The 12,500-nt window shown below is 47.6% G+C and overlaps 1 protein-coding gene across 1 annotated transcript in view; it reads right to left on the reverse strand.

The window, feature by feature from the left end:
• Positions 1-12,500, reverse strand: part of hmcn1 (hemicentin 1) — a gene marked incomplete at both ends in the record, with an annotated part of 177,189 nt that overhangs the window by 101,944 nt on the left and 62,745 nt on the right. Inside the window, 5 exon segments of the mRNA XM_084459084.1 lie at positions 817-1,086; positions 9,591-9,712; positions 10,234-10,378; positions 10,501-10,764; positions 10,993-11,113. Coding sequence (XP_084315210.1) covers positions 817-1,086; positions 9,591-9,712; positions 10,234-10,378; positions 10,501-10,764; positions 10,993-11,113 — 922 coding nt within the window.

The following is a 12,500-nucleotide window of genomic DNA, read 5'->3' on the forward strand; positions in this document are numbered from 1 at the left end:
AGGAGAGGATTGTGTGTTTGGAGGCTGTTTTGCCAAGAACCCCCCATTCCTCAGTGGTATAAATCACACACACACACACACACACACACACACACACACACACACACACACACACACACACACACACGTGTTTATACGCACACAAATAAGAACACAGACACTAGAAGTCACACTCGCGGCGACAACTGTGTACATTCCGCCACAAGCCAACCATCAAGCAGCCAATCAAGGAACTGCACGGGATCGTTAGTAAACATATTGCTTTCATCGGTGGCAGGGAACTTCAAACATGCGTCTTTGAGCACAGTATTACCAAAATACTTCCCACACATCGATGTGTCGTGAACACACGAGGAAACAACATATTTGATCACTGCTACTCTGTGCAGCGCAGGAAGTGAAGTGTTACTCACACGTACTTGTACAAAGACGTAACGAAGGTATCTGTATCTACACACACACGATTACAAGAGGGTTGCAACACACACAAACACACACATTGGACACCCATGCAAAAAAAAAGCCATGTGGTGTTAATCCACACCAGCCTCCAGGCACAGATGTTAGACTACAGAACCATTACTACAGGGCAGAGGTCATGATAAAAACACACCCCTATGGAACACACACACACTCACACTCACACTCACACTCACACACACACACATACACACACACACACACACTCACACACACACACACACACTCACACACGCACACACACACACACACACTCACACACACACACACACACACACACACACACACACACACACACACACACACACACACACACACACACACACGCACTCTCACCTTGTACAGTCAGATAGACGCGTTCCGAGGTGACTCCTCCCTCGTTGACGGCGACGCACTCGTACCAGCCCGCGTCGTCGATGGCGACGGTGCGTATCTCTAAGGAGAGGTTGCCGAGGAGTTGTGTGCGGGGGACCAGGCGGACGCCGACCCCCCCGCGCGTCCAGGTGAGGTTGAAGCGGACCGTGCTGACCACATGGCAGGTGAGGACAGCATCAGAGCCGGGCGCAACGGTCACATTACCCGCTACGGTGACCGCGGGGGGGGGCTCTGAGGATGAAGGAAGGAGGGTGTTAGATGTGTGTGTGTGTGTGTGTGTGTGTGTGCGTTTTATCTATCAGATTATTTGTGTGGATTCAACTCAATTGTTTATTGTTTATCTTATATATGTCACCCCTTGGCAACATCATTACATTAGGAAACCATGGTATTGATTTTCACAGCTATTGATTTTCTACTGCTATGAAAAATCCATGGTATTGACAGAGGTTCTGATCACTGGAGCCAAGACCAGTGAGAGAATCTGTCTGTACATTTTAAAGGAATATGCTCGTTTTTGACAACCTGGACCTTATTTACGACATATTATAAGAAGTTTGACTCACCCAGATCACTTTTTTGTTGTTCGGAGGCCTGTAGAAGAAATATAAAATCCAGCGCGAGCCAGTATATCCATGTAATGGCGGCGCACGGGGCATAGGGAATGCCGTTTCTCAAAATCCATTTTCGGCCGCTAAACGGTTGTTTTCATCAATCACATTGCATGAATCGACAGTTGATATTCCTCTACGCCAGCCATTGTTGTTTTGGTTCCAAATAAGGGGTCTTGATCCTCTGTAACATGCTCTTTAGAAGCCTCTCCCCCACTTGCTCCAGCACGCATGCGCACAGGCCAGCGCGCAGACTTGCTATTCTCCGTCTGTAGGCTACACTCGCGGCTCACATTCTCTGCGCTACGATCGGATTGTTATATGCATATGTTATTTGTAGTCTACTTACTCAATTGAAAGTTGGCCATTTGGTCCTAAAGGCTTTGGCTGGGTCTTCCAGTTCACTTTTGGCACACGAAAGAAAGTTTCGACCACTGCCCGGTTGATCAGAGATGGAAAATCCTCAAGAGTTGTGAGACACTGTTGTGTGGGGTCCGATGTGTCGTTATTTCTCGAGACTTCCAGACGTGCATCGTCTGGCCTCAAGTCCCACTCAGAGCAACAAATGCATTCCTCCTCTGTTGGCATAGGGTGACAATGTAGGCAAAAACACCACCAGTTACCATCTCTTCGGGAGCGTGCAGCGGTTTGTTCTCGAGCCAGCTGTTCCTCTCTCTGTCTCCTCACCCTCCTTTCAAGGAGCTCTTCGTCCGTATACTCTGGCTCAAAACGATATGGACGTCCGTCATATTCTAATTCATTTTCTAGATCCTCTAAATCTGACAAATATTCAGCCATATTGCACACAATATTCTAGGCACCAACAATCCGATCGTAGCGCAGAGAATGTGAGCCGCGAGTGTAGCCTACAGATGGAGAATAGCAAGTCTGCGCGCTGGCCTGTGCGCATGCGTGCTGGAGCAAGTGGGGGAGAGGCTTCTAAAGAGCATGTTACAGAGGATCAAGACCCCTTATTTGGAACCAAAACAACAATGGCTGGCGTAGAGGAATATCAACTGTCGATTCATGCAATGTGATTGATGAAAACAACCGTTTAGCGGCCGAAAATGGATTTTGAGAAACGGCATTCCCTATGCCCCGTGCGCCGCCATTACATGGATATACTGGCTCGCGCTGGATTTTATATTTCTTCTACAGGCCTCCGAACAACAAAAAAGTGATCTGGGTGAGTCAAACTTCTTATAATATGTCGTAAATAAGGTCCAGGTTGTCAAAAACGAGCATATTCCTTTAATTCACAAGCACTAAAGGCTAAAAAACAGAAAAACTCTAGGTGTAATTTTTAATTCTGATCTTAATTTTGAAGCACATAAGAATGTGACTAAAACAGTGGAACATAACCAAAGGTTAAAACAGCGGATCATAACCAAAGGTTAAAACAGTGGATCATAACCAAAGGTTAAAACAGCGGATCATAACCAAAGGTTAAAACAGTGGATCATAACCAAAGGTTAAAACAGCGGATCATAACCAAAGGTTAAAACAGCGGATCATAACCAAAGGTTAAAACAGTGGATCATAACCAAAGGTTAAAACAGTGGATCATAACCAAAGGTTAAAACAGCGGATCATAACCAAAGGTTAAAACAGTGGATCATAACCAAAGGTTAAAACAGTGGATCATAACCAAAGGTTAAAACAGTGGATCATAACCAAAGGCCCATTCTCACTCACAGACGCTGAGAATCGTATCCATGCTTTCATCACAAGCAGACTTGATTACTCTGTCTGGCTCAGACAAGAAACACATGCTTTCTAAAGACAGCTGCAAAACATAGAGAGTCTGAGCACGACCAGACAGAGAGAGACCAGACAGAGAGAGAGACCACGACCAGACAGAGAGAGACCAGACAGAGAGAGAGACCACGATCAGACAGAGAGAAAGACCAGACAGAGAGAGAGACCACGACCAGACAGAGAGAGAGACCACGACCAGACAGAGAGAGAGACCACGACCAGACAGAGAGAGAGACCACGACCAGACAGAGAGAGAGACCACACGACCAGACAGAGAGAGACCACGACCAGACAGAGAGAGAGACCACACGACCAGACAGAGAGAGAGACCACACGACCAGACAGAGAGAGAGACCAGACAGAGAGAGAGACCACACGACCAGACAGAGAGAGAGACCACGACCAGACAGAGAGAGAGACCACGACCAGACAGAGAGAGAGACCACACGACCAGACAGAGAGAGAGACCACGACCAGACAGAGAGAGAGACACGACCAGACAGAGAGTCTGACCACGACCAGACAGAGAGAGAGACCACGACCAGACAGAGAGAGAGACCACGACCAGACAGAGAGAGAGACCACGACCAGACAGAGAGAGAGACCACGACCAGACAGAGAGAGACCACGACCAGACAGAGAGAGACCACGACCAGACAGAGAGAGACCAGACAGAGAGAGAGAGAGACCAGACAGAGAGAGAGAGAGACCACGACCAGACAGAGAGAGAGACCAGACAGAGAGAGACACGACCAGACAGAGAGAGAGACCAGGACCAGACAGAGAGAGACCACGACAGAGAGAGAGAGACCACGACCAGACAGAGAGAGACCAGACAGAGAGAGAGAGACCACGACCAGACAGAGAGAGACCAGACAGAGAGAGAGACCACGACCAGACAGAGAGAGAGACCAGACAGAGAGAGAGACCACGGCCAGACAGAGAGAGAGACCACGACCAGACAGAGAGAGAGACCACACGACCAGACAGAGAGAGACCACACGACCAGACAGAGAGAGAGACCACGACCAGACAGAGAGAGAGACCACACGACCAGACAGAGAGAGAGACCACGACCAGACAGAGAGAGAGACCACACGACCAGACAGAGAGAGACCAGACAGAGAGAGAGACCACACGACCAGACAGAGAGAGAGACCACACGACCAGACAGAGAGAGAGCACGACCAGACAGAGAGAGAGACCACACGACCAGACAGAGAGAGAGCACGACCAGACAGAGAGAGAGACCACGACCAGACAGAGAGAGAGACCAGACAGAGAGAGAGACCAGACAGAGAGAGAGAGAGACCACGACCAGACAGAGAGAGAGACCAGACAGAGAGACAGACCACACGACCAGACAGAGAGAGAGACCATGACCAGACAGAGAGAGAGACCACGACCAGACAGAGAGAGAGACCAGACAGAGAGAGAGACCAGACAGAGAGACAGACCACACGACCAGACAGAGAGAGAGACCACGACCAGCCAGAGAGAGAGACCAGACAGAGAGAGAGACCACACGGCCAGACAGAGAGAGAGCAGACAGAGAGAGAGACCATGACCAGACAGAGAGAGAGACCACGACCAGACAGAGAGCTCACACAACCAGACAGAGAGAGAGACCATGACCAGACAGAGAGAGAGCAGACAGAGAGAGAGCTCACACAACCCCAGTACAGTCCCAGCACTGGCTACCTGTGAGTTTCAGAATTTATTTTAATATTATCTTTAATCAATTCATGACTGAGAGCACCACAATATACTGTATGTCAGAGCAGCATCTGAGGTCCAAGCCCTGTAGAGTCCTCTGGTAGTACTATACTATAACTATACCAGGCCCAACTAGAACTATGTCCTCTGGTAGTACTATACTATAACTATACCAGGCTCAACTAGGAACTATGTCCTCTGGTAAGAGCCTCCTAACTATACCAGGCCCACAACTAGAACCATGTCCTCTGGTAGTAGAGCCTCCTAACTATACCAGGCCCACAACTAGAACTATGTCCTCTGGTAGTACTATACTATAACTATACCAGGCCCAACTAGAACTATGTCCTCTGGTAGTACTATACTATAACTATACCAGGCCCAACTAAGAACTATGTCCTCTGGTAGTACTATACTATAACTATACCAGGCCCAACTAAGAACTATGTCCTCTGGTAAGAGCCTCCTAACTATACCAGGCCCACAACTAGAACTATGTCCTCTGGTAAGAGCCTCCTAACTATACCCAGGCCCTAGAACCATGTCCTCTGGTAAGAGCCTCCTAACTATACCCAGGCCCTAGAACCATGTCCTCTGGTAAGAGCCTCCTAACTATACCCAGGCCCTAGAACTATGTCCTCTGTTAGTAGAGCCTCCTAACTATACCCAGGCCCTAGAACTATGTCCTCTGGTAAGAGCCTCCTAACTATACCCAGGCCCTAGAACTATGTCCTCTGGTAAGAGCCTCCTAACTATACCCAGGCCCTAGAACTATGTCCTCTGGTAAGAGCCTCCTAACTATACCCAGCCCCTAGAACTATGTCCTCTGGTAAGAGCCTCCTAACTATACCCAGGCCCTAGAACTATGTCCTCTGGTAGTAGAGCCTCCTAACTATACCCAGGCCCTAGAACTATGTCCTCTGGTAGTAGCCTCCTAACTATACCCAGGCCCTAGAACTATGTCCTCTGGTAAGAGCCTCCTAACTATACCAGGCCCACAACTAGAACTATGTCCTCTGGTAAGAGCCTCCTAACTATACCCAGGCCCTAGAACCATGTCCTCTGGTAAGAGCCTCCTAACTATACCCAGGCCCTAGAACCATGTCCTCTGGTAAGAGCCTCCTAACTATACCCAGGCCCTAGAACTATGTCCTCTGGTAGTAGAGCCTCCTAACTATACCCAGGCCCTAGAACCATGTCCTCTGGTAAGAGCCTCCTAACTATACCCAGGCCCTAGAACTATGTCCTCTGGTAAGAGCCTCCTAACTATACCAGGCCCTAGAACTATGTCCTCTGGTAGTAGAGCCTCCTAACTATACCCAGGCCCTAGAACTATGTCCTCTGGTAGTAGAGCCTCCTAACTATACCCAGGCCCTAGAACTATGTCCTCTGGTAAGAGCCTCCTAACTATACCCAGTACCTAGAACCATGTCCTCTGGTAGTAGAGCCTCCTAACTATACCCAGGCCCTAGAACTATGTCCTCTGGTAAGAGCCTCCTAACTATACCCAGGCCCTAGAACTATGCAGAGGCAGCTCTTAGCTTTTATGCCAACAGTTTATGGAAAGGCCTGCCAGAGACCTGGAGGGGGGCTGAAGCTGTGGAGATTTATAAACAAATATTTTAAAAAAGAAAAGTAGATCCAGGCACTCAGAATAAGTATTTGGGAGGGAAGTGGTCATGCTAAAAAGCCTTTAATGTATCGGGCTTACATCATAAAAAATGTTGACATGTTTCAATCTTGTCGGTCTTCATCAGGACATGTTGATGACGATGAAGACCAACAAGGTTGAAACATGTTGACATTTACTATCCGTTCTTATTTAATTCCTTTTATTTTGTTGTGAAGCACATTGTGCTGCATTCACGTCGGAAATGTGCTATACAATAAAGTTTGATTTGATGAGATAAATATCCACTGGAACAAAGAAACTGTGTTTATCAAGCCATAGAACACTAAAGCATTATGGGACGAGAAGCAGTGTGATGTCACGGATATCGCCACGGCTAGCGGGAGTGGTTAGGCACGACGTTACACCCCGCTAGCCGTGGCGATATCCGTGATCCACGGCTTCGAGTTCCATAATGCTTTTATACAGTACAACGGTTGCCACATTTATCCGTCAATATTTCAAAAAGGAAGACAATACGAACTTTAAAATGTATTTTTAATGGAACTATTTGTTAAAGGTATAATATGTAATATGTGGATTCAAATAAAAAAATTAAAAAAATTAATACATCCATAGGGCTTTGCGAAGGCTGCAGAGTAAAAGTATTGCTTTTCCATAAAAAATTCTATTTTTTCTGAAATTATTACATTATGAAATTTTGACGGCCCGACAATGACACTCTGTTGATATCATACCAGCCAATAGTATTACAGCGTTGGTACTGCGCGCTGGGTTGCCAGGTACTATTCTAGCTTCACCACTGTGAGATTAGCATTAGAATTAGCAGCATTATAGATGTTGGTTAGTGTGTGTGCGACTATAAAACGGCAGCTTTTCCGTCCACTTCCGCTCACTCTTTTCAGCTAAACGTTTGGTAAAATGGTCGAGTTTCGTCGTCCTGCTTCTCCGCCTGAGCCCCGGCGAACCGTGCGATACGAATCTCAAAAGCTCAGTGATCGAAGAAGGAGCAAAAGTCGGATAGAAATGCAAATTACATTGTTACATATTGCATACAGTTATGCTACATTGCCTTACATGCGTGAGACCCCACGTCATGGGGCGTACTTGAGCTGGGGAAGAGGGCTGCACACAGACTGAGGGCTGTGATCTCAACAGGCCTCCATCAAACACATCATCACTGCCTGCGTCTTAGCATGCACTAGTCTCAGAGCCTTCAGCCGCTTAGAATCTGTAAAAGGAAGATCTTAAAAAAACTCATCACTTCCTGTCCGGACTGTCTACTACTCTCTACGGAATTTCGACAGGATATCCGCCCGTTTTTTCCCCCAACTTCCTTCAACAAAATGTCAGCGCCTGAATACCCGACATAGTAGATAATCTGGACCGGAAGTCGACTCGTCTGGCCTGCGAGACTAAGCATGCGCTGACCAGAGACCTCTAAAGCAGAGACCCCCATCTCTTGGTGGGTGAGTATTCCCTAAGTAGTGTGCCTGTGTAAGTTTGTATTCCACTGAGCATGATGTGAACCACGCTGCTTCTGTTACTGCTACTGCTTCATGTTTTCTGCTTGACGCTCACGCATTCTGACACATTTCCACGTCGCAGTTTCCCCCTTTGATAATATATGAGTGACACTCGAAATGTATCTAGTCCACCAACGAAGTTGCTGTGCTTGTTACCGCACAGACCGGCAGATTAGACTAGAGGACCTACTGATGATGTATCGGTCTTGAAGGGGTGTCCCATTTCATAGGGGAAGAATTCAACCCACTAGCCCTTGACTGACACTCTGCTCCTAGGGGCAAGGGATAGGGGCAAAGGGTAGGGGTAGGGGTAAAAATGAGAAAAGGGATTCGGCCTTAAGACATCTGTGGTGTGTGTGTGTGTGCCTGTGTGAGTGTGTGTGCGTGTGTGTGTGTGTGAGAGAAGTGCGCGCGCATGTGTGTGTGTGTGAGAAAGTGTGTGTGTGTGTGTGTGTGTGAGAGTGCGTGTGTGTGTATGTCCAGGGGGCAGCTACAATACCCTTATGCTGTGTTCACACCGGGCGCGGCGAGAAAATTTGCGCCGCCCAGTTGGCCCAATCTCGCCGCGGGATCAATGGGTCGCCGCGCGAATCCGCCGCAGAAAGTTCCAAAAATTGAACTTTTGCAAATGTCGCCAACGCCGAGTTCTGCGATTCGCGCCGCCCGTGCCGCCCGCCGCCCAGTTCGCGCGGGTTGTATTGACTTTCTATCTAAACTCGCCGCGCCACAGGAAAAATATGCGCCCGGTGTGAACACAGCCTTACACTCTAAATAACGTCTTACATGATTGATCCTACACTGTTAAACATGTTTACATATATAATGTAAGCCAGCTGCGCATGGCCTACAGTACCAGTTCGACACAGCTAGAGATTCAGAGCATCTCTCCATGCTTGAGGTGACGCTCAAATTACCTCTTCACCAGACGCTGACCGCATAGTTAAAGCCTTACAAAACCAAACGGTAAGTTGTAAGCCATTCTAAATCTAGATGTGTTTTAAAGTGTTGACCTAAGCTAAGAAGCTGCTTCATTCTTGTGTAGTACTCTGGCTGGGCCAGCCTTCAGAGTGGAAGGGGGCCGGGGTGCCGCCACGCTTTCGTACCTGAGACCATGGGCGATTTTATAGGGGGGGCAGGGGGTAAAGTGCCCCCCCTGATTGGCCAGCCCAACTCTGCTCAAATTCTTTTAAAAAAAGCGAGGAAGCTAGCACCAGCAGGCAGTTGCAGTTTGATGTTGTGATGTTGGGTATGGCCTAGTGCTCGGTCATAAAGTCATATTGACATGCTCGTGGTGTCTAGATGAAGTTTGATTCGTTGTGCATATTGAATTGTTATACGGATTTCTTATTAGCATGCTGTTCACAACTGGCATTCTTTGTAAATAGATGGGACGGGACGACAGAACTGTTTTTTTTCTCACGTCAAAATGTTGCCCCCCCTACTCTCAGAGGGTCAAACCGCCTATGCCTGAGACGTCCAGGCTGCCCTACGTACCTGAGACGTCCAGGAATGTCCTGGCCCGGCCCGTCCCCGCGCTGCTGATGGCGATGCACTCGTAGTGTCCCTCGTCTTTCAGGGTCACCTGGCCGATCTCCCACCACGCGCTGTCTGACTCGCTGAGTGAGGAGAGAGGGGGGAGATGCCAAACATTCACTGTGATTTGCTGTAAGAGTAACGCTGACAGTGTGAATGAAATTCAAGTCTCACCAAAGTGTTTTGTTTTCCTGCTTGACTGTTGTTCTAACTTTGTAGTTCGTTCTCATAGATCAGTCTGTTAAAACTACAAATTCTTCCTGTGTGACATCACTTCCCTGTCCTCTTCATCCTGAAACTATGTCACTTCCTTTTTCACGTTATAACCTATCTACCTCGTCCTCAAGTGACTCACTCGAGCCCGGATTCACTTCCTGTGCTGGAGTCCGAATCTGCAGACTCGTAACAGAATAAAACTATCGTCTTTATTATGAAACCAGCTTGACCGACCACTCAGCGTGTTCTTTGAAATCTAAACTAAACCATGTAAGATTTTTCATTTACAACAGTGAGAAGTGTGAAGAAGGTGACCATTTCCTGGTCAACAAAATGTACGTTTGATGTTTCTGTAACGATGTGGATGGACCCCCCGTGTGTGTGTTACCTGAAGAGCTGGTCCACCCCCAGGCGGACCCCCTCCCTGGTAAAGCGCAGCGTAAAGGGGAGCAGGCTGTCCACCTGGCAGGTGATGCGCCCGTTCTGGAGGTAGTAGCCTGGGGTGGTGGCGGGCATCACGACCTTAGGGGCATCTGGTGGGGCAGCACAGGAGAGGGAACATGGACAGTCAACGTGATTAAACGTGTGAATGTATTACTTGATGAACAAGAATCTAGTTTCAAAGTCATCGTCGGTACGAAGCTGTGACACAGACCGGGGACGATTCTGGAGAAGGACACGCTGGACACCCTCTGGAACAGGAAGCCGTCACGGTCATATCCTGTCAGCCGCAGGAAGAAGGCCTCGTTGGGAGGGATGAACTCCGTGATGTTCCAGATGCCGAAGGGGACGTGATCGGGGTAGTAACGGATAGGAAGGGTCTTCAAGATTCCACCACTGATTGACAGCAGCTCCAGCCTATCGGCACGAGCGGGAGGAGAGAGTCCGGTAGTGTTCAGCAGGACGTGGGTGGGGATACCTGCAGTGTGGGGGACGGAGGGGTGAAACAGAGGGTAAGGTTTCGGACAATCAGAGGAGGAAGCAAACTGTCACATATCCCAAAACATTGTCAAAAACAAAACATCCTTGCAACCCAAAAACCCCGCAGGTATGCCAAAGGAAGCACAAAGGACAAACATCCCATCAGCTCTTGTCAAAACAAGGTTGTAAGACTGGTTTAGAAAGGTCACCGTTTGACCCGACAGACCTTGAACCGGTCGACTGGAGGTCATCTTGAGGTCCAAAGTGGGCTTCCTAGAAAACCCAGCCCTGAAGTCTATTGTACTGAGTCCTGAGATCCGGACCGAGTGTCTGTCTTCACTGGCTGTCTGCAGAATCAGGGAGACAGAGGAGTAGCTCAGATTAAACACAGTTTAGCTGCTGAAATAACCTTCATTTGTCATCTTAGTTTGTTCATTGTGAGCATAACAAAACAATGTTTAAATGACTAGGTCAACAAGGTCAAGGTCAACTTTATTTATAAAGCACGTTTAAAATCAACCGAAGTTGCACCAAAGTGCTGTACAATATATAAAATAAAATAAACTAAAACAAAAAACAGAATAAAGTGCACATAATCACAGAACAATAAAAGGACAGGACACAAAACAGGACAGGGGATGTAGGCTATCAGGCCTCAAAAGCCAGTGAAAACAAGTGCGTTTTAAGCTGAGACTTAAAGAGCCCTAGGTTCTGTGCGTGTCTAATGTGTGGAGGGAGGCTGTTCCAGAGCGTTGGGCCAGCCACTGCAAAAGCTCGGTCACCCTTGGTCTTAAGTCTCGATCTAGGGACTATTAAAAGAGTCTCGGAGGAGGACCTCAGGGTTCTAGATGTCGCACGAACTTGAATCAGTTCAGCCAGATAGTGGGGGGCCAAACCATGTAGAGCCTTAAAAATAAACATTAAGATTTTAAAATCAATCCTGAAGCGAACAGGAAGCCAGTGGAGGGAGGCCAGCACCGGTGTGATGTGGTCCCGCTTCTTGGTTCCAGTCAGGAGGCGTGCAGCAGCATTCTGGACCAATTGCAGGCGCCTCACTAAACCAGAGTTGGTCCAAGAATGTGATTAATGTTGGATGACGGGAGTGTTTCAATGATTCCGATGCAAGAGCAACAAAGCGTTTGTGTGAAATTGAACCCAGTGTTGGATGAGAGTGCATCCCGAACTGAAAAGAAGACAAATCGTTGTACCGAGAGCTGTTGACGAACATAAGGAGAAACTATCATGCTTATGATGATTTACGCATTCAACGTTTAAAACATCAAAAGTTGGCAAATACTGTACAATGAGTACTTTCAGTCAGGCATTCATTCTTTAATTTGCAGAACATGATGACTATAATTAGAGAGAGAATGAGTTTATGGGATCTTCGTTATATTGAGCCTTGTTTGAAGCCAGGCTGAAATAAAGAGTTAGTAATTACAATGAAATACACGTTTATGAGTTTATACACGTTTAGGGGTTGTGGAAAATCCTCAGCTGAGGTAAATACTCCGACCCTCCTCTATGAAGCTCTGAATGAACACGCATTTGCTTACACCCTTTCTCAAATGTATGATTTTGCTGAAAATGAAATGTTTACATAATCTATGATACTGACTAAACTTTGGGTGACATATATGAAGGCTAGTCCTTCGCGCGGCGGGTCCTGTGCCGCATGTCCTCCCCTCTCTCTCTCTCCCACATTTCCTGTCTCTCTCAAACTGTCCTGTCCCA

The sequence above is a fragment of the Borostomias antarcticus genome, assembly GCF_949987555.1.
Source record: "Borostomias antarcticus genome assembly, chromosome: 26".
NCBI classification, from domain to species: Eukaryota; Metazoa; Chordata; class Actinopteri; order Stomiiformes; family Stomiidae; genus Borostomias; species Borostomias antarcticus.